At 47.7% G+C, this 22997-nt stretch overlaps 2 protein-coding genes across 2 annotated transcripts; both read left to right on the top strand.

The window, feature by feature from the left end:
• Nucleotides 1-7121: 7121 nt before the first annotated feature.
• On the top strand, nt 7122-7658 carry LOC112910771 (large ribosomal subunit protein eL21). The gene has a single exon (XM_025987060.2). The coding sequence runs from the start codon at nt 7140-7142 to the stop codon at nt 7620-7622; it is 483 nt and encodes a 160-aa protein (XP_025842845.2). The 5' UTR covers nt 7122-7139; the 3' UTR covers nt 7623-7658.
• Nucleotides 7659-18039: 10381 nt separating this feature from the next.
• Nucleotides 18040-22418, top strand: LOC112910795 (keratin, type I cytoskeletal 14). The gene is made up of 8 exons (XM_025987096.2): nt 18040-18652; nt 19873-19955; nt 20508-20664; nt 20816-20977; nt 21078-21203; nt 21295-21515; nt 21611-21657; nt 22162-22418. Exons 1-8 carry the CDS (start codon nt 18098-18100, stop codon nt 22257-22259), a joined length of 1449 nt encoding a protein of 482 aa, XP_025842881.2. The 5' UTR covers nt 18040-18097; the 3' UTR covers nt 22260-22418.
• Nucleotides 22419-22997: the final 579 nt, after the last annotated feature.

Raw genomic sequence — 22997 nt, forward strand, 5'->3', positions numbered from 1 at the left:
TCTATTTATTTCCTGATTTCCTCCATTTTCTCTCTCTCTGGAACTCCTCCTTTTCCTATGTAGTTCATTCTATTTTTCATCTAACTTGTCTTTTTTTGACTTCCTGAGATTTTCCTAAACTTTACCACTTAATCTTATTATTTAATTATTTAATTTTTAAAACATTTTCAGTACCCTATAGCTCCAGATACCTTTTTTTAAAAGGCTTTATTTCAGTTTTCTCTTAGCTACCTTTTTCCTGGTTTGTCCTGTCTCTTTCCTTTATGCCAGAGGCTTCCCTCCAATGTCTGTGGTTCTTGGTTGTCAGTTAATATTTAAGAGTAAGTCACTAGAAGGTGATTGGAATGTGAGTGTGTGTGTACTGCAGGGGGAACTTTTCCCTTGGTGAGGCTCACTATAGAATAATCTGGTGGAGAATATGCTGTTTTATTGGAGAATCTCAAATGTCAGTATCTGTAGGCATTTTCTCTTGGGTAGGGTCTTCTTTAAGAAAAACACCTCTAATTTCCTGCTTGGCTTGCAAAAAGCTACCAGTTTTAGGAAGTTATGTGGGGGAAGGGGATGGAGTGGGTCTCAGTCTCAATGATCTGAGTTAAGTCAGTTTATTACCCCACCCTTAACTGTGCTTCATCCCTCAGGGTTTAGTCCCTCTGAGTAAATTCTCCAGAGTACCCCTCTAATTTCTTCTGAGGTAAAGGAGGAGTGGTTGGCATCAGGCAGGATTGGGGTAGAAAGGAGCTCTGGAAATATCTCTGCTTTTTATACAGACATTTGACCCATTTATCCTTCTATTTCTATTCCACTTGCCCTCATTTTCAGAGGTACTTGGTGCCTCCTATTCCAGAGGCTTCCCAAGGTCCTGCTTGCTTCTGGCTTCTCCCTGGGAAATACCACAATTACTTTTTTGTTTGTTTTCTAAATTCCAAAATTTTGTTACTGTGATCACTTCTCCTGTTCTCTTTGTCCAATACAGGTTTTATCTTACACTAATTTTAGGGGTGCTTATAGGGGTGGTGATAAATGACACATTTAACCTCCAGTGTCATCTGAAGTCTCTACTTCACATGGCAAAATATTTTTCATCTTTCAAGGCTGTCAAGCCTGATTCATCACTCTGTAATGCATAATCATTGTTGGTTGTTCAGCAAATACGTCTCCTTTCTTATGGTCAACAATCCTGTCTTCTGGGCCATAGGTGAGCTTATGATTCAGATTGGACCCTAAATCCCAATACCCAAAGGCAACCACTAATAACATTTTGATGAGTTTCTTTCATATATATATTATAGGTCTATCTGTCTACCTACCTATCTGTCTATCTACAACGACACTATATCATTTTGTATTGTTTTTATTAATATTTTAAGAGAAGCATTTCTCTGTGTTATTAAAAGTGTTATACATTTCAATGCTGTTTCTACTGGTTTTTGTTGTTGCAAATTAAAATAATAAAGAAATAACATCTTTCTGCATAAAGCTTTTACAAATATTTTACATTATTTCCTTAGGGTTGATTCCCAGAAGTATAATTACTAGGTGAGAAGATAACAAATATTTTAAGGGTCTTGACTTGAAAAAAAAAAAGGGTCTTGACTTGCACTCTCAAATTGATTTAAAGAAAAGTGGTACCAATTTACATATTTTGCCAGCCTATTTCAAAACTGCTCACCAACTTTGAGTACTATCTTTCAAAGATCTCTTTTATTAATTAATTCATCTGTCACTTTTAAAGCTGATCTTATGAAAGGACCCTCACACAGAGAGAGTCCTGGCCTGGGTTGCTAAAACCTCTTGGGCTGGAACACATGCTTATGAGTTGTTCAGTAACGAGTTGTCAGAGTAGAGGATGCAGAATGCCCTCTACCTAACAAAGTTGTCCATGCCCAAGTCTTCACGATGAGTATCACCCATCAGTGAATCTTCTGGAAGCTCCATGAGAAAGGCCTCCATTTGACAGATGGGGAAACTGAGGGCCCAACTAATTAAGGGGAAAAAAAATTTGTAAGGGTCTGGTCTCTTAGCTAGTTATAAAACTACCTGAGCACAGGAAGCATGTTTCTCCCTTTCATTGTTGTATCCTGTGGAAACAAAACACAAACTCCTTTTAAAAGATTATTATCAAGGCAGAAATGTGAGTTTTTCTTTCACTGGGGGAACTAGCTTTTCCAGCTGGAAATGTCTTCCTGCTTGGTTTCCCCAAGCTAAGATTCAAGTCCCAAATCAGACATCATCTTGCTCTTGTCTGGCCTTTCCAACTTCCTAAGATCTTGGCCCTGAGATGAGGAGGTTGAGTGCTATCGAATGTTCCTTGTAACTTTATTTTGAACACACCCTTAGATTCTTTATGCTTGAGTTAGTGTCAAAGTTTGTGAAATATTGTTTTAGATAATTGCATAAAGAGCTAAAACAATGGCTGGAGTGAGAATTAATGATAGCCCATAAAGTGTATCTGCTGATGTAAATAAATGAGTAGTAAGCTCATCAGGTTTTGCCTTCTTTGGGCCCATTGTTTCTGAAGGCTATAAAAAGCACGGTGTCACTCCTAGTGTCTGAGATAAGCCATTTCTTATGTTTGCCTTCCCACCTCTGAGGCTTGTGGTTTAAGACCTTCTGACAGCTCCCTGAGACATCAACACAAATGAAACTTTTTGTTTTGATGGTCCACGCAACCCTCAGACAGCACCCAGTGCATTTGGTATACTCAGTAAGGATTTGTGGAATCAGGCCTTGGGTCTGGGGTAGAGACCTTACCTCTTTCAGGTTTCCATGGAATCTTCTCAGAAACAAGTTTTCTTTTCTTTCTTTCTTTCTTTCTTTCTTTCTTTCTTTCTTTCTTTCTTTTTTTTTTTAATTAATTTTTATTGGTGTTCAATTTACCAACATACAGAAAAACACCCAGTGCTCATCCCGTCAAGTGTCCACCTCAGTGCCCGTCACCCATTCCCCTCCAACACCTGCCCTCCTCCCCCCTTCCACCACCCCTAGTTTGTTTCCCCAAGTTAGGAGTCTTTATGTTCTGTCTCCCTTCCTGATATTTCCCAACATTTCTTCTCCCTTCCTTTATATTCCCTTTCACTATTATTTATATTCCCCAAATGAATGAGAACATACACTGCTTGTCCTTCTCCGATTGACTTATTTCACTCAGCATGTGGTTTATGTATACAATGGAATATTACTCAGCGATTAGAAACGACAAATACCCACCATTTTCTTTCTTTCTTTCTTTCTTTCTTTCTTTCTTTCTTTCTTTCTTTCTTTCTTTCTTTCTTTCTTTCTTCTTCTTCTTCTTCTTTCTTTCTTTCTTTCTTTCTTTCTTTCTTTCTTTCTTTCTTTCTTTCTCTCTTTCTTTTTGTTTTATTTATTTGAGAGAGAGCATGTGAATGAGCAGGGAGGAGCAGCCGAGGATGCAGGGCTCGATCCCAGGACTCTGAGATCATGACCTGAGCAGAAGGCAGATGCTTAACCCACTGAGCAACCCAGCCATCCCAGAAGCAAATTTCTTGAGGATAGACTTCTCTGGATTCCATGTGCCCCTTGGCAGGTTGGAACGAGGCAGCCACCATGGTATGTGTTGATGAGCTGCATGGAAGAGAAAGCGTCTTCCTGAGTCGTTGAAGGATGGGAGCTTGATCTTGCAAAAGCTGATACACTGAGACAGGAGAGTGCTTTATATGGCCCTTCCTCTGATGTGTTCTGTGGTCACTGTCATGGGTGGATGGAGCTCTGCATCTCCCTTTCCCCAACAGTCCAGGACCCCTGCAGGGCTTTGAGCAGGTCAAGGGGTGTTAAAGCAAAGATGTCAGCTATTTTGAAAAGAGAGTCCATTTCTGACTTAACTCCCTGTGAACACATTGCTGGGGTCTGGGGTCCCTTTCTGTCTTACAACTGATTATATTGTTACACATAAAACAGGTAGCTTTTATTTGGCATATGAATCATGTGACAATGTAAATAGAAATATAAAAAACAAACACATTCATCCATGGTTCTGTCCCTAGAATTTTTCTTCTCTTAGGCTCCTTTCTGGCTTCATTATGTGTGAGTACATGTCAAAGATGATTTTCAAATGATCAAAGGGCTTTATTATTAAGTGAATAAACTGATAGAAATAAGAGACCAGTGTAAAAGGACATAAGTGCAAGAATATCTGTTACTGCATTATCTACAGTGACCAAAAAGGGAAAACAAAGTGATTACTCATTGGTAGTATGTAGCTGAATAAATAAGGATCCACTCATACAATGGAATATTAAGCAGCCACCACAATCAATAAATTGGAGCTATGTCAGCTGGCAAGATGAGATTCTTCAGGGTATTGGGGAAAGGGAAATAAATGCACGATACAGAACAGCACAGGTAGTATATTGATCTCACGTGTGTGAATAAATAAACACTGTCCCCTATTTATGTAAATGCATATGTGTACATCTATATACAAGCACCAAAAATATGAAAAGGTACATATTTTTTTTTGAAAAGGTAAATATGTTATTAACATGGGTTACCTTGGGGGTAGAATGGGAGGCCAAGGTGGGTGTAGGGGATAGTAGAGGGAAAGAAGAGATACAAGAAAATAGGAAAGCAAAAAAAGACTGTACCCACTTTCATTTTTTTTGTATATTTTTTATTGGAGTTTGATTTGCCAACATACAGTATAACACCCAGTGCTCATCCCGTCAAGTGCCCCCCTCAGTGCCTGTCACCCAGTCACCCTGTCCCCCCACTCATCTTCCTTAAACCACCCCTTGTTTGTTTCCCAGAGTTAGGAGTCTCTCATGTTCTGTCTCCCTCTCTGATATTTCCCACTCATTTTATCTTCTTTCCCCTTTATTCCCTTTCACTATTTTCTATATTCTCCAAATGAATGAGACCATTTAATGTTTGTCCTTCTCTGATTTACTTCACTCAGCATAATACCTTCCAGTTCCATCCATGTCGAAGCAAATGGTGGGTATTTGTCATTTCTAATGGCTGAGTAATATTCCATTGTATACATAGACCACATCTTCTTTATCCATTCATCTGTTGATGGACACCGAGGCTCCTTCCGCAGTTTGGCTATTGTGGACATTGCTGTTATAAACATTGTGTACCCACTTTCACATATAATGATAGAATTGTGTCTGTGCATATATGAACAAAGAAAATAAATAAAAAATTTAAAGACCATAAAATCAGTTCATTTTTTGAATCCCACATCAACTTCCTAGTTAAAAACATGGGTGCCTGGCTGACTCAGTCAGAAGAGCCTGCAACTCTTGATCTTGACCCCACATTCAGTGTAGAGATTACTTAAAATAAATAAACTTAAAAAAAAAAGAACTAAAAAACCTATATTGCACACACAAATATCCTGGACTGTCAGTTTTATATTACCACGTAATAGATTCTTTTTTCCTTTTTTACCATTTTAATAATTTTTAAGTGTTGAGTTCTGTAGTGTTAAATATATTCACAAAATTATACAACAGATCTAAGCTCTATACTCTCTATATCCCAATTCCCTTTTCTCCCTTGCCCCAGCCCTTGCTAATAAACTTTCTACTTTCTGTTTCTATGCTTCTGCCTACTTTAGGTACTTGATGAGTGGAGTCACACAATATTAATCCTTTTCATGACTGCCTTATTTAACATAATGTAATGTCCTTAGAGTTCATCTGTGTTGTAGCATGTGATACTATCTAATAGACTTTATTTGTTTATTTTTAAAGATTTATTTATTTATTCATGAGACACACAGAGAGAGAGAGAGAGAGAGAGAGAGAGGCAGAGACACAGGCAGAGGGAGAAGCAGGCTCCATCCTGGGAGCCTGATGTGGGACTCGATCCCAGGACTCCAGGACCGCGCCCTGGGCCAAAGGCAGGTGCTAAACTGCTAGCCACCCAGGGATCCCCATCCAATAGACTTTATTTTTTTTTTAAATTTTATTTATTTATGATAGAGAGAGAGAGAGAGAGAGAGAGAGAGGCAGAGACATAGGCAGAGGGAGAAGCAGGCTCCATGCACCGGGAGCCCGACATGGGATTCGATCCCGGGTCTCCAGGATCGCACCCTGGGCCACAGGCAGGCGCCAAACTGCTGCGCCACTCAGGGATCCCTCCAATAGACTTTAAATTAACTTTTCATTTAGATAAAAATATGACTACATAAATCAAAAGTGATAACCAAAAGGGGGGAAAAACCCTAAAGTTAAATTGTAGTCCCTTGCAGAAGGTAATGTGGAATAGTGAAATGAGGCAAGAGGTCAACCAGGGGTTGAACCTGGAGTGTGGCCCTAGCTGATCCCTTCATCCCTGAATTTCGACTCCTTCTTCTGTGAATTTAGGGTATTAGTATCTACCTGAAGAGGACCAGTTATTACCTTTGATTTTTGTGGCTAGGATGGGAGCAGGCAGTTGTGTCCTGCCTCCTAAGGATGAGTGGGATCAAATGTCTCCTTCCTGCCCACTTTCTGCTAAGACTCCTTGTTATGTCCCTGCACCATACTCATCTCATTTTACAGGTGGGGAAACTGAGACTCAGGGAGGCTGAGCGACCTGCTTAAGGGTGCATGACTAGTAGGTAAGCTATCAGAATTGGTAGGTACGCTTTCAGGTAAGTTGCTACCTTTATGTTGATCTTTCAGATGAGCAGACTCCTGACCTCGCTGGACTTGATCAAGGTTGCAGAGAGGGCGAGTTCCTGCGAGAGTGAAGTGAACTCAGCCTTCATCGACTACGAGGTTACTCTGGGCTAGGAGTTGTGTTGGGCTCAGGGTGGGTGGTGCCTATGGTGGCCAACTTCTTCCTTGTCAGCCCCTCTCCGACCTCTCCTCCTCCCCCACTAGGTGATGGTAGGGTATTTACAGAGTGGAAATGGTAAATGTTACAAATCAGGCCCAAATTTGTTGTGTTTTATTGATTGTCTAGACTTGAGAAAACCTAGACTTAAGATTTCAAGAAAAATTGTTAAAAATAATGACGATTAATCTTAAAAGTGTGTCGTGTCTCTAGCTGTTGCATAGTTAATAGCAAAAACTATAAGAAAGTAAGCTTTCTGTATTTTATTTTATTTTATTTTATTTTATTTTATTTTATTTTTTTGCTTTCTGTATTTTAAATCTGCAATCTGGGCCATCTTCCAGTGATTCGCCAAAATGACCAACACAAAGGGAAAGAGGAGAGGTACCCGCTATATGTTCTCTAGGCCTTTTAGAAAACATGGAGTTGTTCCTTTGGCCACATACATGCGAATCTATAAGAAAGGTGATATTGTGGACATCAAGGGAATGGGCACTGTTCAAAAAGGGATGCCCCACAAATGTTACCATGGCAAAACTGGAAGGGTCTACAATGTTACTCAGCATGCTGTTGGCATTGTTGTAAACAAACAAGTTAAGGGCAAGATTCTTGCCAAGAGAATTAATGTCCGCATTGAGCATATTAAACACTCAAAGAGCCGAGATAGCTTCCTGAAGCGTGTGAAGGAAAATGATCAGAAAAAGAAGGAAACCAAAGAGAAAGGTACTTGGGTCCAACTGAAGCGCCAGCCTGCCCCACCCAGAGAAGCACACTTTGTGAGAACCAATGGAAAGGAGCCTGAACTGCTGGAACCTATTCCCTATGAATTCATGGCATGATAACTGTAAAGAAAATAAAAGACCTCAGGATTGTAAAAAAAAAAAAAAAATCTGCAATCTGGTTCAGCAAAGAAGACGCTTGTTTCAATGATGAATGGCTCAAGTTAGGGCATATGTCTGTGCTGCTTCTCTTTGATCTTCCTCTCAACATAAACAAAAATTTCAACTAGTATTCATGTCAGAACTATACTTGCTTGTCAATTGCCACTACAGGTTGCAAGAGCTTGGCAAAAATCAATGAAAGCATTCTGTGGAGATCTATGGAATTTACAATAAAGAATACTCTTCTTATTTGTAAGTTAAGTGCTATATATCTTTTATATTAGTACAATTTATAGTATTTGTTATATTATTATAATGTCTATAAGATAATATATTTTATATATTAGTAGAATATATTCTATACATCATATATATTTTCCCTCTTGGGTGCCTTGGTTTGGGTTCCAGAAGCAGACCCTTAAACAAAAACTCAAGTGCAAGAAGTACCCTTGGATGGAGTCTCATGAAACATCATTAGGGAATGGGTAGGTGAGATGGGGAAGGAGAGGAAGCTAATAAGGGATGCATGATCAAACAAGTGAACACTGTGAACCACTGTAGTCTAATTCTTAGGGACACTGAAAAATAAGAACCTCAGAGTTCCTCCCAGAGGACGAGGGAGTTGAGGTATTTACCCTCATCCTGATAGGTTGAGGGAGCTCTCAGGCAGGGGAGTGGTGTTAACTCTCCAGCACCACAGCCTGCCCTGTGCATAGGCACGATGGCTCTGATGGCCGGAGAAGGTCCTCAGGCAGAGGTCTCTGGTGCTGACAGTTGGAAGTCTGGCCAGTAAGTGCCCAGGAGAAGTGGCTGGAGATTGGTGCTTACAGGTGGCATGCTGTGATGCTGCCAGTGTTAGAGAACCTGGCTTTATGGAGCACCTCAGTACCTTTGAGACACCTCCATATTCAGTGGCAACTGGGAGGTGCCTGGCTCTTGGGGAATGAGGCTCAATGGAGCTTCCCTACCTTTAGCTCTCTATGTTTATGAGTTGGACACAGTAACACCTTCCCCAGGGGGCTTCGTAAGATTAAATGAGAGTATCACTATCAGTATGCAGGGTCTAGCATAGTGTCTGACAGAGCAAGACTCAGTGAATAGAAACCTCTTTGCATCCTTCAGAATCTCTGAAGAAGGGGATCCCTGGGTGGCGCAGCAGTTTGGCGCCTGCCTTTGGCCCAGGGCGCGTTCCTGGAGACCTGGGATCCAGTCCCACGTCGGGCTCCCGGTGCATGGAGCCTGCTTCTCCCTCTGCCTGTGTCTCTGCCTCTCTCTCTCTCTCTCTCTGTGTGTGTGACTATCATAAATAAATAAAAAATTAAAAAAAAAAAAGAATCTCTGAAGAAAGATCCTTCTCAGCTCTCAGAACTTAGAAGACATTTGTGTCTCTGGACAGGCAGACAGGCCTCCTTGTTAGTGAAGTTTCATATCCATTATGTTTTCCTTTTTGTCTTGGCTGCTGGGAAACCCAGACAGATGTCAGGTATAGGCAGCCTCTCCCCCGCCCCCCCTTTTTTTTTAAGATTTTATTTATTTACTCATGAGACACACACACACACACACACACACACACAGAGGCAGAGACACAGGCAGAGGCAGAGGAAGAAGCAGGCTACATGCACGGAGCCCGATATAAGACTCGATCCTGGGTCTCTAGGATCACACCCTGGGCTGAAGGCGAATGCTTAACTGTTGAGCCACCTGGGCATCCCAGGCAGCCTCTTCCGTATAGTTTGGTGGTGGACACACACGGGGTAGCTGCTTAGCTTGTAAAGATTGGAGCCACGTCTGTGTCTTCTTTCTTCTAACACCAGATCTCTTTTCCCTGGTCATGGACAGAGGACTAGTATGCCTGCTGGGTTGGTCATATAAGATTCTAGCCACTATTCGTATCAGTCCTCCCTGAGATTTGTCAAATTTGAGCTGATCCTCTCAGGCCTTGAGACTGAAGGGTGAGTGCAGGGCTGCCTCAGCTATGGCTGCAGCCTCATGGGGGTGGCTGGTCTGTGCAGGTGAAGTCAGGAGGCAGATCAAGGCAGGTGTGTGTGTGTGTATGCGTGTGTTTCTGTGCATGTGTTGGGGCAGGAGGGGAGAGTGGGAGAGAACAATGAGTCAATGAATCGCCTCTTTTTGAAACGAATTCAAGTTACTTCTATTGCTTGCAATCAAAACATGTTTATCAGTATACCTTATTACCTAATTTTGATTTGTCTTTGGTCCTTGCTGTATATTTTCAGTTTTATTATACATGTGTGTTTTGTCATAAGCTGATCCAGCTCTCTATTTTGGAAACGAGTGACCTAGAAATAGCGTGTGTACGTGTGTGTGCGCGCGCGCGTGTGGGCACTCAGATGTCGCCCCCATTGCACCAATAGCCAGGGCTGGGAGGAGAAGAACCAGGCCTTGGGTGATGCTGAGTGGCTAATGGGGCTTCCCTGACCTCGAGACCTCATTGGAACACCTGAGCTGCTCCTTCCTTGTCCCCTTCACTCTCAGTCCCTCTTCAGAATGTGGGCCTCACAGCAGCTCCCATGCCTTCTCCCCTCACACCCAAACCATCCTGCTGACTCTTCCCCAACAGGGCTTCCGGGCCTGCCCATTCCCATCTGCTCCACCCTAGCTGGGCCCTCACAGACTCAGCAGCTCATCATCTGTGTCTGCTGGCCTCAGCAGCTCTCCTGAGGCCTCCCTCCTCCTGCCACTCCACTGTCCAGCACTATCCTAGACCCCTCTTTGTTCTTTGACTCTCGTTGCCTGAATTTTGACACTGTTCTCCATTTGAGCTTACCCCCTACCCCCATTGGTCAAGCTCTAGGGCTTGCTTTAAGAGAACTTTTTGCCAAACATGTTCTCTGTGCCAAGTACCATGTTGGCCACTTGCCATGAATAATCTGGTCCTCTCAATAGTCCTGTGACATGGGAACTGCTATGTCCATTTGATAGGAAATAGGCTGGGGGAGCTGCAGTGACTTGTCCAAGGTCGCATGGCTGGTCAATGGGGGAGCTCAGCCTGGAACCCTGATCTGACTGATTTGGGAGGCCCTGGGCCTTCCCCAGTCCCATGTGATGGCTCAGTCTGGGGGAGGGCAGGACGGCACTGAGAATGCCACCTGACTTCTGTCTGCTGGAGGTCCATTTCTTTCTACTTGAGAGGCTGGAACTGCAAGGGGACCACTTTCTTTTCCCTTCCCTGCCCATATTTCAGGACTCCTGACGCAGCCATTCCAGCTCAGGTGCTGACTTTCCTCTCGACTCACCGCTGGCACTGGAGTTCCCACAGCCACGCCCCTGCCTGGGAATGCCCTCTCCCCACTCCACCCATGCAGGGCTCTTCTTTCTTTCAAAACCTGAGTCAAACGCACCCTTTCCAAGAAGTCTTCTATGTACTACCCACCCCACCTGGTGGCTCCTCAGCTCTGGGCTCCCCTCAGACAGTAGAGAAAGTTCTACACCCATTTACCCTCCCCCATCAGACTGGACATCTCCAAGGACAAGGGCTGTGTCTCCCCCATCAGGCTGGAGCAATTACAGTAAATTGACTTGCCAAGCACCTAGTATGTGAGAGATACTTTGTGACCCTCTCAGGCAGTAAGGTAAGCTCTCCTGAGAGGTGGGACACATCACAGAGGCTGTGGGAAGGTTGAGAAGGGGAAAGCCAGGTGATCCAAAGTGATGGGATAGGGCTTCCTGGCAGAGGAGAGGTCTGAGCCATCCCCGTCCCTTACTTGGATAATGGCAAGGCAACATCTTCCTGGTTTTCCCTTTTCCCAAAGTATGTTCCACATGGAGGCCAGAGGGCCTTTGTGAGACACACCTAACAATGTCACTCCCTTGTGTAGAAGCTTTGTCCCCCTAGTGTTGTTACAATAAGGTCTGTGATCCTCAACTCCACGTGTCCCCAGCTGCTGTTCTCAGTTTTGTCAGGCAGTTCAGCTGTGTACAGCAGCAACTCTTAGATACTGCACTTTCCTCAGTTGCATGCCACTGAGTCTTTGCTCAGGTGAACAAATGGAATGTCCTCCCTCACTTCCTTTCTTGCTCAGTATCTATTCATTGTCAAGGTTCAGCTAAGTTGAGAACTCCCGTAGGATGCTTGCCCACCCTGGGATGGGTGAGATGACTGCCTTTCCTGTTTTCCATCCATCCTTTGCACACTTTTCCACCCACCATCTATCCACCTTCCATTCTTCTATTTCCATCCATTATCCTTCCTTTCAACCATCCATCCATCCATCCATCTGTCCAACTACCGGCCCATCCATCCAACCACCCATCCACTTATCCATCCATCCATCCATCCATCCATCCATCCATCCATCCATCCCATGAATCCTTTCACATTCCCTTACTATCTTCCTATTCTCCCTCTTCCTCCTTCCCTCCCACTCCTCTCCTTCCCTTTTGTTCATCAGAAGTAGAAATTCAGGCAGAGGCTGGAGAATAGGTGGGGACATAGGGGTTGGTGAGGGGACTGGGATGTTGGGGGTGAAGCTCAGTTTTCAGTGGGCATTATGGGTAATTGGCTAGAAAAAGTAAGTCTTACTTTGCCTAAATAGATAGCAAATAGATGGCTAATGAACCTGTCTGTTGCTGGGCTTTGGCTACCTAATTTCATGTTCTTAACAACCTAAATGTGATTCTGGGGTATAGGCACAGCTCTTTTCACCCTACATATTCTCAACCTGCCTACCTCAGATTTCTGGGAGGCACTTGTTAAACATTTTGCACTTGCAAATCAGTCCCTGCTGTGGGACTTTGGACATGACCCTTTCCCTCTTGGGGCTTCAGTGTTCCTATCTGTAAAGTTAGGGGTCTGGTTTAAATGATCCCTGAGACCCTTTTTGGCTCTGAGTTTCAGGGATCTTTTATCAGAAGGGGACATGTCATTGAAAAGTGAGGCTGAGCTGGGACTGAATCCTGGCTGAATGGCTTTCTCTCTGTGGACCTTGGGAATTACCTCAACCTCTGAGCCTCCTGCATCTATAATGTGGAACAGTCAATTTCTGTCCTGTTGTCTTTAGCAGCTGGCAGGTACAGACAAGGCCATGGACACTGAAACACTTGGCTTGGCCCATCTGTTGTGTCAGTGCGGCTCTCACAAGGACAAGGCCCAGATGGGCAGGCTGGCCTGGGAAACAAGTGGGTGGCAGACCTTTCTAGGGGAATGGGGACTCAGGGCCTCGGGGAGGTGCCCCAGGCTCCCAGTAGCCTCCTGTGTCTGCAATCCTACCTGTCAGCCTGCTCACTGTCCCTCTGCTAGCTCAGCCTTTCTGGAGGCAGAAATTGAGCTCCAGGTCAGCTCAGGCTCCAGTATGTCATTCCTAGAAGTGACAGCCCTCAGCTCTAGGAGACATTACCCTTGCTATAGGCAGACAGATGGCTGGGACATGGTGGGGAAAGGGATGGGCCAAGTGAAAGGGGTGGACAGGGAAGGGTGTGGAGGGACAGGGAAGGAAGGGCAAGGGATACAGAACTCTGTTAAGAGGAGAGAAGAAGCCTAGCCCATGGCAGAGGTCTGAAAATCACTAAGAGGGCTCTAACTAGGCAATTCTATGACTTTCTCTGGACCTCAGACTTCCTACCAGTGATATGAGGAAGACTCTGACTGTTGTCTTCTTTCCTCCAGGTTGGTGGGGGTCTAAGAAAAGACTCTGGACATCAATGATTACAGAAATAGTTGGTATGTCTTTTTTTCTTTTTAAAGATTTTGTTTATTTATTCATGAGAGACACAGAGAGGGAGGCAGAGATGTGGGCAGAGGGAGAAGCAGGCTCCATGCAGAGTGTGATGTGGGACTCGATCCTAGGACCCCTGGATCACGATCTGAGTCAAAGGCAGACGCTCAACCACTGAGCCACTCAGGCACCCCAGTTGGTATGTCTTTAAGGACAGTGGCCTGGGAGCGTCTTAGGGTACAGAGAAGATTTGAGGAGGCCCAGTCTGGGTTTAGGGCTGGAAGAGAGAGGAAATAAGAGTTCTTTCTTGGGCCTGGACTCCCTTCCCCAAAGTGTTTCCTAAAAGCCACAGTCCTTCGAGGAGTCCAAGGCAAATGACACTCTCAAGCTCACTGGGAATCAAGTGCTCTTTGCCACTGCTAATGGATGCAGAATTAGTGCCCCCCCCCCAAAAAAAAGTTGAAGAGAAACAGTATGGTTGCACAATCTCAAACCATCCTTTTCAAGGTATTTATTAATTTCAATGGGAAAAATAGTAATGCTACAATGGAGAAATCCACAAACAGTACCTTGGCCAACGGACAGCAATAAGACCCATTCCATATATGTCTACTATACCTGAGATGATGCACTGGACAAGGACACATCATTTCTGTGGTTTTCTTGCCACAACCTGATGATGAGAAAAATATGAGGAAAACCCAAACTGAGGGATATTCTACAAAATAGCTGACTAAGCCTCTTCCAAACTGTCAAGGTCATGAAAGAAAAGGATGGACTAAGGAGCTGTCACAGGCAGGGAGAGACCAAGCTGACCTGACAGCCAATGAAATATGGGATCCCACAACAGAAAGGGACATTAAGGTCAATGTTAATTTATTTGTTTTGATAATTGAACAATGGTTATGTACCATGACCATAATGGGGAGGCTGGGTGAAAGTTGCACATGAATTCTCTGTACTATTTTTGCAACTTTTTCTATGATTTCAGAAGAAAAATTTAAAAACAAAAATAAAAAAGGGCTCTCTCCCAGAGCAATTTTCTACGTATAAAGGGCCCAGAGAAATTGGGTGGTGGGAAGTGTGGCCCGGACTCCTGAGAATTCTGTCTCTCTGCTGCCCCATCCCCTAGTACCTTTCTTCGTGGAGCTACCAGCTGCCCCCAGAAGCCTTCCAGACCGGCCCTGCCCACATCTTGTTACAGTCATGCCTCCACCAACTGTTCACCACCTCCCCCCCTGCAATGTGGATAGCTCCTGGTCTGTCACATGTGTTGTGGGTTGAACAGTATCCCCTGAAAAGTCATGTCCACTGGAAGCTTGGAATTTGTGACCTTATTTAGAAATAGGGTCTCTGCAGATGTCATTATGGTGAGAATTGAGATCACACTGGGTTAGGGTTAGCGCTGAACCCAATGAGTGTCCTTAAAAGAGGCAGAAAAGGACACACAGAGAGAAAGACTGAGACATAAAGGGCCATGTGAAGATGGGGAGGCAGAGATTAGAGTTTTGTTGCCACAGACCAAGGAATGCAGGGAGCCACCAGAAGCTGGAAGAGGTAAGTAAGGGCTGTCCCCTAGAGCCTTCAGAGGGAGTGTGGCCCTGACGACACCTTGATTTTGGGCTTCTGACCTCCAGGACAGTGAGAGAATATACTTCTATTGTTTTAACCCACAACATTTGTGGAGATTTGTTACAGCAGTCCCAGGAAACTAATACATATGGATTGCACTTTTTGTTGTTGTTGTTGTTTTTTTTTTAAAGATTTTATTTATTTATTCATGAAAGACAGACAGAGAGAGAGAGAGAGACTGAGAGAGAGAGGAGAGAGAGGGAGAGGCAGAGACACAGGCAGAGGGAGAAACAGGCTCCCTGCAGGGAGCCCGACGTGGGACTCGATCTGGGTCTCCAGGATCATGTCCTGGACTGAAGGTGGCGCTAACCCGCTGAGCCAGCCGGGCTGCCAGGATTGCACTTTTCTCATGTTTGTCCACATCTTAAGTAATTTTGATGTGTGTCCTCTTTCTCCTTGCAGGCTGCGGGCTTCCTAAGGGCAGAGACTGTCTCTTTTATTATACTGGGCTCTGGGGACAGGGGCAGGGCCTCTCTCCTTGGACTGGGATGCCACAAGGTCCACTCCTTCTTTAGGAACCCATCCCCTGGTGCCCAGCCCATCCTCAGCACACAATGCAGGCTCTGTGGGGGGCTGCCTGGCTCTGCTGCCTCACCTGTTTGCATTGGCATTGGTCACCTCCTGCAGGCTGGCAGGGAGACTTACCAACCACAAGAGACACCACCCTAGGCTCCTCTTTTGCCCTCTCCTTCTTGGGGCAGCTGGAGTGAAGGTTAGGTACTGGGGTCCACACAAAGCCTGTCTAGGAGTCCAGGGCCCAGCAGACAAGCATTAGCCCATTAATCCCTGCTGCCCTCGAAAGCTACTTCTCCTCACAATGTTGTGAGCACCAGACTAGACCATTTGTGCCTAGTTCTATATCTGCAAGGATTAGTCTCAGGATCTGGGCCAGAGTTCTAATCCTGAGTGCTGGCAGGAGGGGGTTGGGGGGGATCAGACTTATATCCCATGTTGGGGTTCCAGGGTCTGTAGGGGTGAGAAAAAGTACCCAGGCAAAGTTCTCTTCTTAGATTGTGTGCATGAGTTCATATGTCATTGGTTCCCTACCCTCTTTACTTTTAGTTTTCCCTTGGAGGCTGGCAAGAAAGAAGCCTCTTTTGGGTTCCACTGAATCAGGGTAGAGGGTAGAAGAGAAGAGCTTTTCCTGTGTCCTGTGCTCTAGGGATTTTATCCATGGTTTCCTGCAATGGAGGGAGATAGGGGGGTGGGCAGCACAGAGAAAGCTGGTGTTGGGCTCTGCCCCCTCTCCTGCTCCCCAGGTCCCTGATGCTGCATTTTTCTCTGGTAAGTGCCCCCTCTGCCCCACCCAACAGCAATATGCCTCCTAACACATGCATCTGTCCCTCAGCCAAAATCCCTGCTACCTCTCACTGGGGAAGTTGTAGGGCTGGGCCAGGGTGGGGGAGCATCCTCTGGAAGGAGATTAGAGTGTCTGTCAGGGGCGGGTGGGGCAAGGTGGGGCCCTTACTTACTCACATCCTTGAGAGTCCTTGGGCGGCAGATTTGAGGAGCCCACAGCCTCCAGTGTCTGTCTCAGCGTTGTCTCCCAAGCTCCTAAGCCCTGGTGAGGGGGTGCTTTCTGGTGTCTGCTTTGGTGGCAGTTGGGGTTGGGGGGTGAAGGAGGTTTTGCTTCCTTTGTGGAAGCAGTTGATCCTAGGAAGAGCGTTGGAGCCTCCAGCGGGGGCTGTCGGGGCCTGTCTGGGGAGATGGTACGCGTCAGACAGCCCCAGACACGACTGCATTCCTCCCAACATGCCTGCTGGGGTCCGTAGAGCTGAGGGGCTGGCTGGCGGGTGGGCGGGGTGTGGCTGGAGGGGGTGTGGCTTTGGAGGTTGTCTGGGAGACGTCAGGCAGCTGAGGGCCCCTATATACAAATATCCAAGGCAGAGCCAAGTGGACCCCTGGAAATGTCCCCTGAACCTCAATGTTTCAGGAGTCAGGATCCCCCCTCAGGTCCACTCCCAGTGTCTGCATCCCCCCCGAAATCCCCTGGGCCAGCTCATAAGGGTGCCTGGGCCAGCCTCTTCCACTGCAGAGAGACACCTGGGGCTAGAAGGAAAAAGGCCTTCCTGTCCTGTTCCAGGGGTGTTGCTCCACCCTCTTTGGGCCCAGACTAGCATACAATGCTAACCAGACTTTGCGCCACACTTGGCTTACAAAACCCTTTCGCGTACACTACCACTTTGGATTCTCAGAGCTGACTCTGCATTAGGCAGGGCAGATGATATTTATCCCCACTTTACAGATGAGTAAACTGAGGCAGCATAGGGTTACATAGCAGAGCCAGGATGCCATCTGACTCTGCTTTTTCACCACGTCTCTGGCTGTGCTTGTGATGCCACCTGCTCTTGGCCACCTGCTCTTGGCCACCCAATGCCACGGGCCCACCCACAGGTGTGTGGAAGATCTCGGAGGCTGTGCCCAGGGCTGGGGAAAGCTGCCTGGATTTCCCTTTAATGGGAAAGGTGTCAGGGTGGAAGCCTGAGCCACCTGACTGGCGGGGCATGTTTCAGGGATGTGACAGGCTTCTCAGCACAGCCTAAGAGGTCAGATCTGAGAGACCCCCGAGAGCTTCTGGTCTCTTTATAGATGATCTTGCTGAGGGGGCATCCCTGTGCCTCATGTAACCTTGCCACGCTGGCATTTCTGCAGCCAGGTACCACCTGGAGTGATGGGCTTCCTCTAGGTGGATGTCAAAGGCCCACCTTGTTAATGGGAAACTGACAGGTCATCAGGTTTACGGGGCAGAGGCCCTCCTCGCTGCCACCTGGCCGAGCCTAGCATGCAGGCTTCTGATGGCTGTGGCTCCCAGGGCCAGATGGGAAAGTGTAGCCTGCAGGCCCACACCTCCTATGTGAATCACGCCTGGCGGGACAAGAAACCAAAAACACCCCAAACAATGAGTTTCCAGTAAAATATGACGGACGTGATGAGGCGGGGGAGGGGAGGGATCTGACGGGGAGTTGGCACTGGCCTGTAAGTGATGAAAGCCAAGGGGAATGGAAAGTGCCAGTCCCGCCCCCTACTCAGGAGTATAAAGCACCCACATCCTATTCCAACTTACCTGAGCACCTTTCTCTCCTCTGCTCGCTCACTCACTCACTCGCTCACCTCCTTCCCGGCACCATGACCTCCTGCAGCCGCCAGTTCACCTCCTCCAGCTCCATGAAGGGCTCCTGCGGCATCGGGGGCGGCTCCAGCCGCATGTCCTCTGTCCTGGCTGGAGGCGCCTGCCGGGCCCCCAGCGCCTACGGGGGCCTGTCGGTCTCCACCTCCCGCTACTCCTCCGGGGGGGCCTGCGGCCTGGGGGGCGGCTATGGCGGTGGCTTCAGCAGCAGCAGCAGCTTTGGTGGGGGCCTGGGTAGCGGCTTTGGTGGAGGATACGGTGGTGGCCTTGGTGCTGGCTTCGGGGGTGGCCTTGGTGCTGGCTTCGGGGGTGGCCTTGGTGCTGGCTTCGGGGGTGGCTTCGGTGGTGGTGACGGGCTCCTGGTGGGCAGCGAGAAGGTGACCATGCAGAACCTCAACGACCGCCTGGCCTCCTACCTGGACAAGGTGCGCGCCCTGGAGGAGGCCAACACGGACCTGGAGGTGAAGATCCGCGACTGGTACCAGAGGCAGCGGCCCGCTGAGACCAAGGACTACAGTCCCTACTTCAAGACCATCGAGGACCTGAGGAACAAGGTGTGTGGATTGGGCAGCAGGACTTGCCATTCCAGCTACCTCACTCCGGAGCAAGAAATGCCTCAGGCCATTGGCATCTTTAGATTCCTAGACAGGGCAGATTCCAACCCAGATCCCTTCTGCTCCAGACACGTCCGGCAGGGCTGGTGGGTCCCGGGCCTCGCTCATGCCCTTCTGGGCTCCAGACCTCAGACCTTGTGAGACTAGGGATTCCTACCTTTACATTTCATGGAGGAAGAAGTCAAAGCTTTGAGAGGTGCTGTGACCTGCTCAAGGCCACACAGCAAATCAATGGCAGCACTGAGGCTAGAACCCTTGTGCCCACTTGCTCGTACAGGAGGCAGCTACCTGTTCCCCAGCACAGGGGAGGAGCAAGGCTGTAACGGGAGCAGACTAGACACTCAAACCACTCATTAGCTCATTAGTCTGGGCTGTGGTGGCTGCCGCCCATGAGCCCCGGCACTGGCCCCTCCCCACAGCCAGGGGGTTCGCAAAAACCCCAGAGACAATCAGTGGCAATCCACTTTACACGCCCTGTGCAGGAGGGAGACTGGGGGACTTGTGTCACCTGATTCCAGCCCCACCCTCACCCCCTGCTCCAACCTTACCCTGGGATTCCCCCCCCCCCCCACTTTTCTTGGTGTCTGGTTCTGATGCCTCTTGTAGATTAGGTAAATGAGATGATGAAGGAGGTGAACTCCAGCCAATCCAGGATTCGATCTTTGTTCTTGTTCTTCTGTCTCTTCTATTATCTCCCGTGCTGGCTTGGGTCTCCTCTTTTGGGAAAGCCCCACCTGAGATCCCATGCTCTTGTGGGCTTGGAAAGGAATGGGTGAAGACTGGCAGGGCTGGCTTGTGCCTAAAGAGGAAAATTCAGACCAGGGAGGGAGTCTTGAGAACCTTAGGTTACTCCTCTACTCTGTAGGTAGGGAAACTGAGGCCCTGCAGCTTATCAGTGGTAGAACCAGGACCCACAACTCCAGGACTTTGGGTTCCAAGGCCAGGGCTCTTTCTATCCATTTTCCTGACCAGGAGTCAGCAAAGCCCTGGGTCAAAGCTGGACTACTGAAACTTGTCCTTTAGACTGTTGTGGCAAAGGCTTTTGGGAGAAGGGGGACTCAGGTGAGAGCAGGAAAGCAAAGGCCTGATGTACACAGGCTGCAGTAAGTCTGGCTAGTGATGTCCATTTGTCTGATGACCTGCATCCTTTCCACTTGCAGATCCTCACGGCCACTGTGGACAATGCTAACGTCCTCCTGCAGATTGACAATGCCCGTCTGGCTGCTGACGACTTCCGTACCAAGTGAGTTTGCAGTGTTGGCTCAGGATGTCCAATCCCCCCAGGGTGGGGCATTTTTGGGTTCCCTAACAGAGCCGATAAGTTGCCAGGACAGCCACGTGAAAACCCCTTGAGGTGCTTGTAAAAATACAAGGTTCTTGGGCCCCACCCTTGGAGTTCTGATTCAGTTATTTTTAACAGGCTGCCTGAGTGATTCTGATCCACAGCCAGGTTTGGGTGCCATTGCTTTAGGGAGAGGTGTTCCCTACTTCCCCACCTGCCCTCGAAGTGCAGGAGGCAGTCACATTTGGAAGTCTGTGTGCTATTGGTTGTGAGACCAGAAGCATCTCCCCTCCCTTAATTCTACAGCATGAGGAATTGCCTTATTCCCCCGCCCCAGGAATGTTCAGATCTGAGCTATCAATGGGTGCTGTGTTCAACCATGTTATTTTCAAGACTGACTCCCTAAACCACTCACAGGGTGCTGGCTATGGGAAGAAGCAGCAGGGGCAGAGAACAAAGCCTTCAATGTGGCCAGGATGGGTGTCTCATTCTTTTTCTCTCGGGTCATTCCAGGTACGAGACAGAGCTGAACCTGCGCATGAGCGTGGAGGCCGACACAAATGGCCTGCGCCGGGTGCTGGATGAGCTGACTCTGTCCAGAGCTGACCTGGAGATGCAGATTGAGACCCTGAAGGAGGAGTTGGCCTACTTGAAGAAGAACCACGAGGAGGTGAGAGCTGGCATAGAAGATGAGCTGGGAGGAAGGGATGGAATTGAGCTGGGGGAGGGCAATGCTCAGGCCAGGAACACCTCTGACTTGGGAACCCCAACTGGCCTCCAGAGTGAGGCTCCTGACTGTGGATTATGCTTTGGTTGTGCAGGAAATGAACGCTCTGAGAGGCCAGGTGGGCGGAGATGTCAACGTGGAGATGGACGCCGCCCCTGGTGTGGACCTGAGCCGCATCCTGAACGAGATGCGCGACCAGTACGAGAAGATGGCAGAGAAGAACCGCAAGGATGCCGAAGACTGGTTCTTCAGCAAGGTGGGTATCATCCTGGGTGGAAGGGACCCAGGAGACCCACTTTCCAGGAACTTCTGCTGTGAATGTTTTATTCTTTTTTCTTTTCTTTTCTTTTCTGCAGACAGAGGAGCTGAACCGCGAGGTGGCCACCAACAGCGAGCTGGTACAAAGCGGCAAGAGCGAGATTTCCGAGCTCCGGCGCACTGTGCAGAACCTGGAGATCGAGCTGCAGTCCCAGCTCAGCATGGTAGGGGAACTGCTAGGCTTGCATTGGACTCAGGACTAGGAGGGAGCGAGTGACTACACTCACTGATCCCTGATCCTTCCCTCCCTCACAGAAAGCATCATTGGAGAACAGCCTGGAGGAGACCAAAGGCCGCTACTGCATGCAGCTGGCCCAGATCCAGGACCTGATTGGCAACGTGGAGGAGCAGCTGGCCCAGCTACGCTGCGAGATGGAGCAGCAGAACCAGGAATACAAGATCCTGCTGGACGTGAAGACAAGGCTAGAGCAGGAGATCGCCACCTACCGCCGCCTGCTGGAGGGCGAGGATGCCCAGTGAGTGCACTGCCCTCCAACCCAGTCCTGCCCCCTCACTATTCATCTGTTCTACCCTATATGTCTAATGATCTTGCCCTTTTCCGTCTTCATAGCCTCTCGTCCTCCCAGTTCTCCTCTGGCTCTCAGTCCTCCAGAGATGGTAAGACCTTCCTCCTCCTCAAGCCTGAACTCATCATCACCTCCTGTCTCCCAGCAGGTCTAGGGAGGTGGCTTTTTGAGGGGTTGAGCTAGAGTTTTCTCATCCAGGATTCCTTATAAACCTTCTTGAGTAGATGAAGACATTTTTCTAAATCTTCCTTAGCGTTAGGAGCTAGTGGCTTCCACTTTTTACTTCTGTCACCTGGTACCCCACAGTTTAGGTGGTCAGCACCACGGACAGGGCCCCACGGGACATTTCCTGTGGATACCAGTCCACTTGGGTTGATTTGGACAGAACCAGTCTGGTCTGAGTTCTTAGGAGCCCAGTCTGAGGACACAGACTCTGTCCCTGACCTTAGGGAACTCTAGTCTGAAAAAAATGTGTTGATGGTATCAGTGCTGGGATAAGAGCAGTGAGTGAAGTGATAATCAGGGGAGAGAGCAGCAGGGAGATAGTTCACTGCCTATCCACTGTTGGTAACACCCTCTCTCTCCTTTTCCCCAGTGACCTCCTCCAGTCGCCAGATCCGCACCAAGGTCATGGATGTGCACGATGGCAAGGTGGTGTCCACCCACGAGCAGGTTCTTCGCACCAAGAACTGAGGCTGCTCAGCGTTGCCCAGGCCTAGGAGGCTCCCCTACGTGGAACAGATCTCACTGAGGAATCCCCTCTCTTGCCCCCCAAGCACTCCACACTTGAGTCCTGCCTCATCCTTGTCCCCTCCTGGCAATCAATAAAGCTTTATTATCTCAGTTGCACAACTCCCGCCTCTGCCTGGTCATTGTTTGGAGTGGGGGTGGGGAGAGAGCGGGGGAAGTATCTCTTTGGAGCTTGTCATAACACCTGGCTGTGGCCTCTGGGATTGGGAGAAAGGGCTGGAGGCAGACTGGGCTCAGGTCCTGGGATGGCTTTCACCATTCCAAACATACTGATAGATGTGTGTCCTAGGTCATTTGTAGTGTCTCCAAGGGCATGGAGGAACATTCATTCACTCACTCACTCACTTGTTCACGTACTCATTTATTCATTAGTTTATTTATACTTGCCAATATTATTGAGTGCCCGTGGCAGGTTAAAGATTTTTTTTTTTTTTTTTTTTTAGGTTAAAGATTTTTTAAAAAGATTGTATTTATTTATTTATGAGAGAGAGAGAGAGAGAGAGAGAGAGAGAGAGGCAGAGACACATGCAGAGGGAGAAGCAGGCTCCATGCAGGGAGCCCGGCGTGGCACTTGATCCCGGGTCTCCAGGATCATGCCCAAGGCCTAAGGCAGGCGCTCAACTGCTGAGCCACCCAGGGATCCCAAGATTTTTAAAAACAATTTGGTCATCAGGGATTTCT

Source organism: Vulpes vulpes, chromosome 2 (genome assembly GCF_048418805.1).
Source record: "Vulpes vulpes isolate BD-2025 chromosome 2, VulVul3, whole genome shotgun sequence".
NCBI lineage: Eukaryota > Metazoa > Chordata > Mammalia > Carnivora > Canidae > Vulpes > Vulpes vulpes.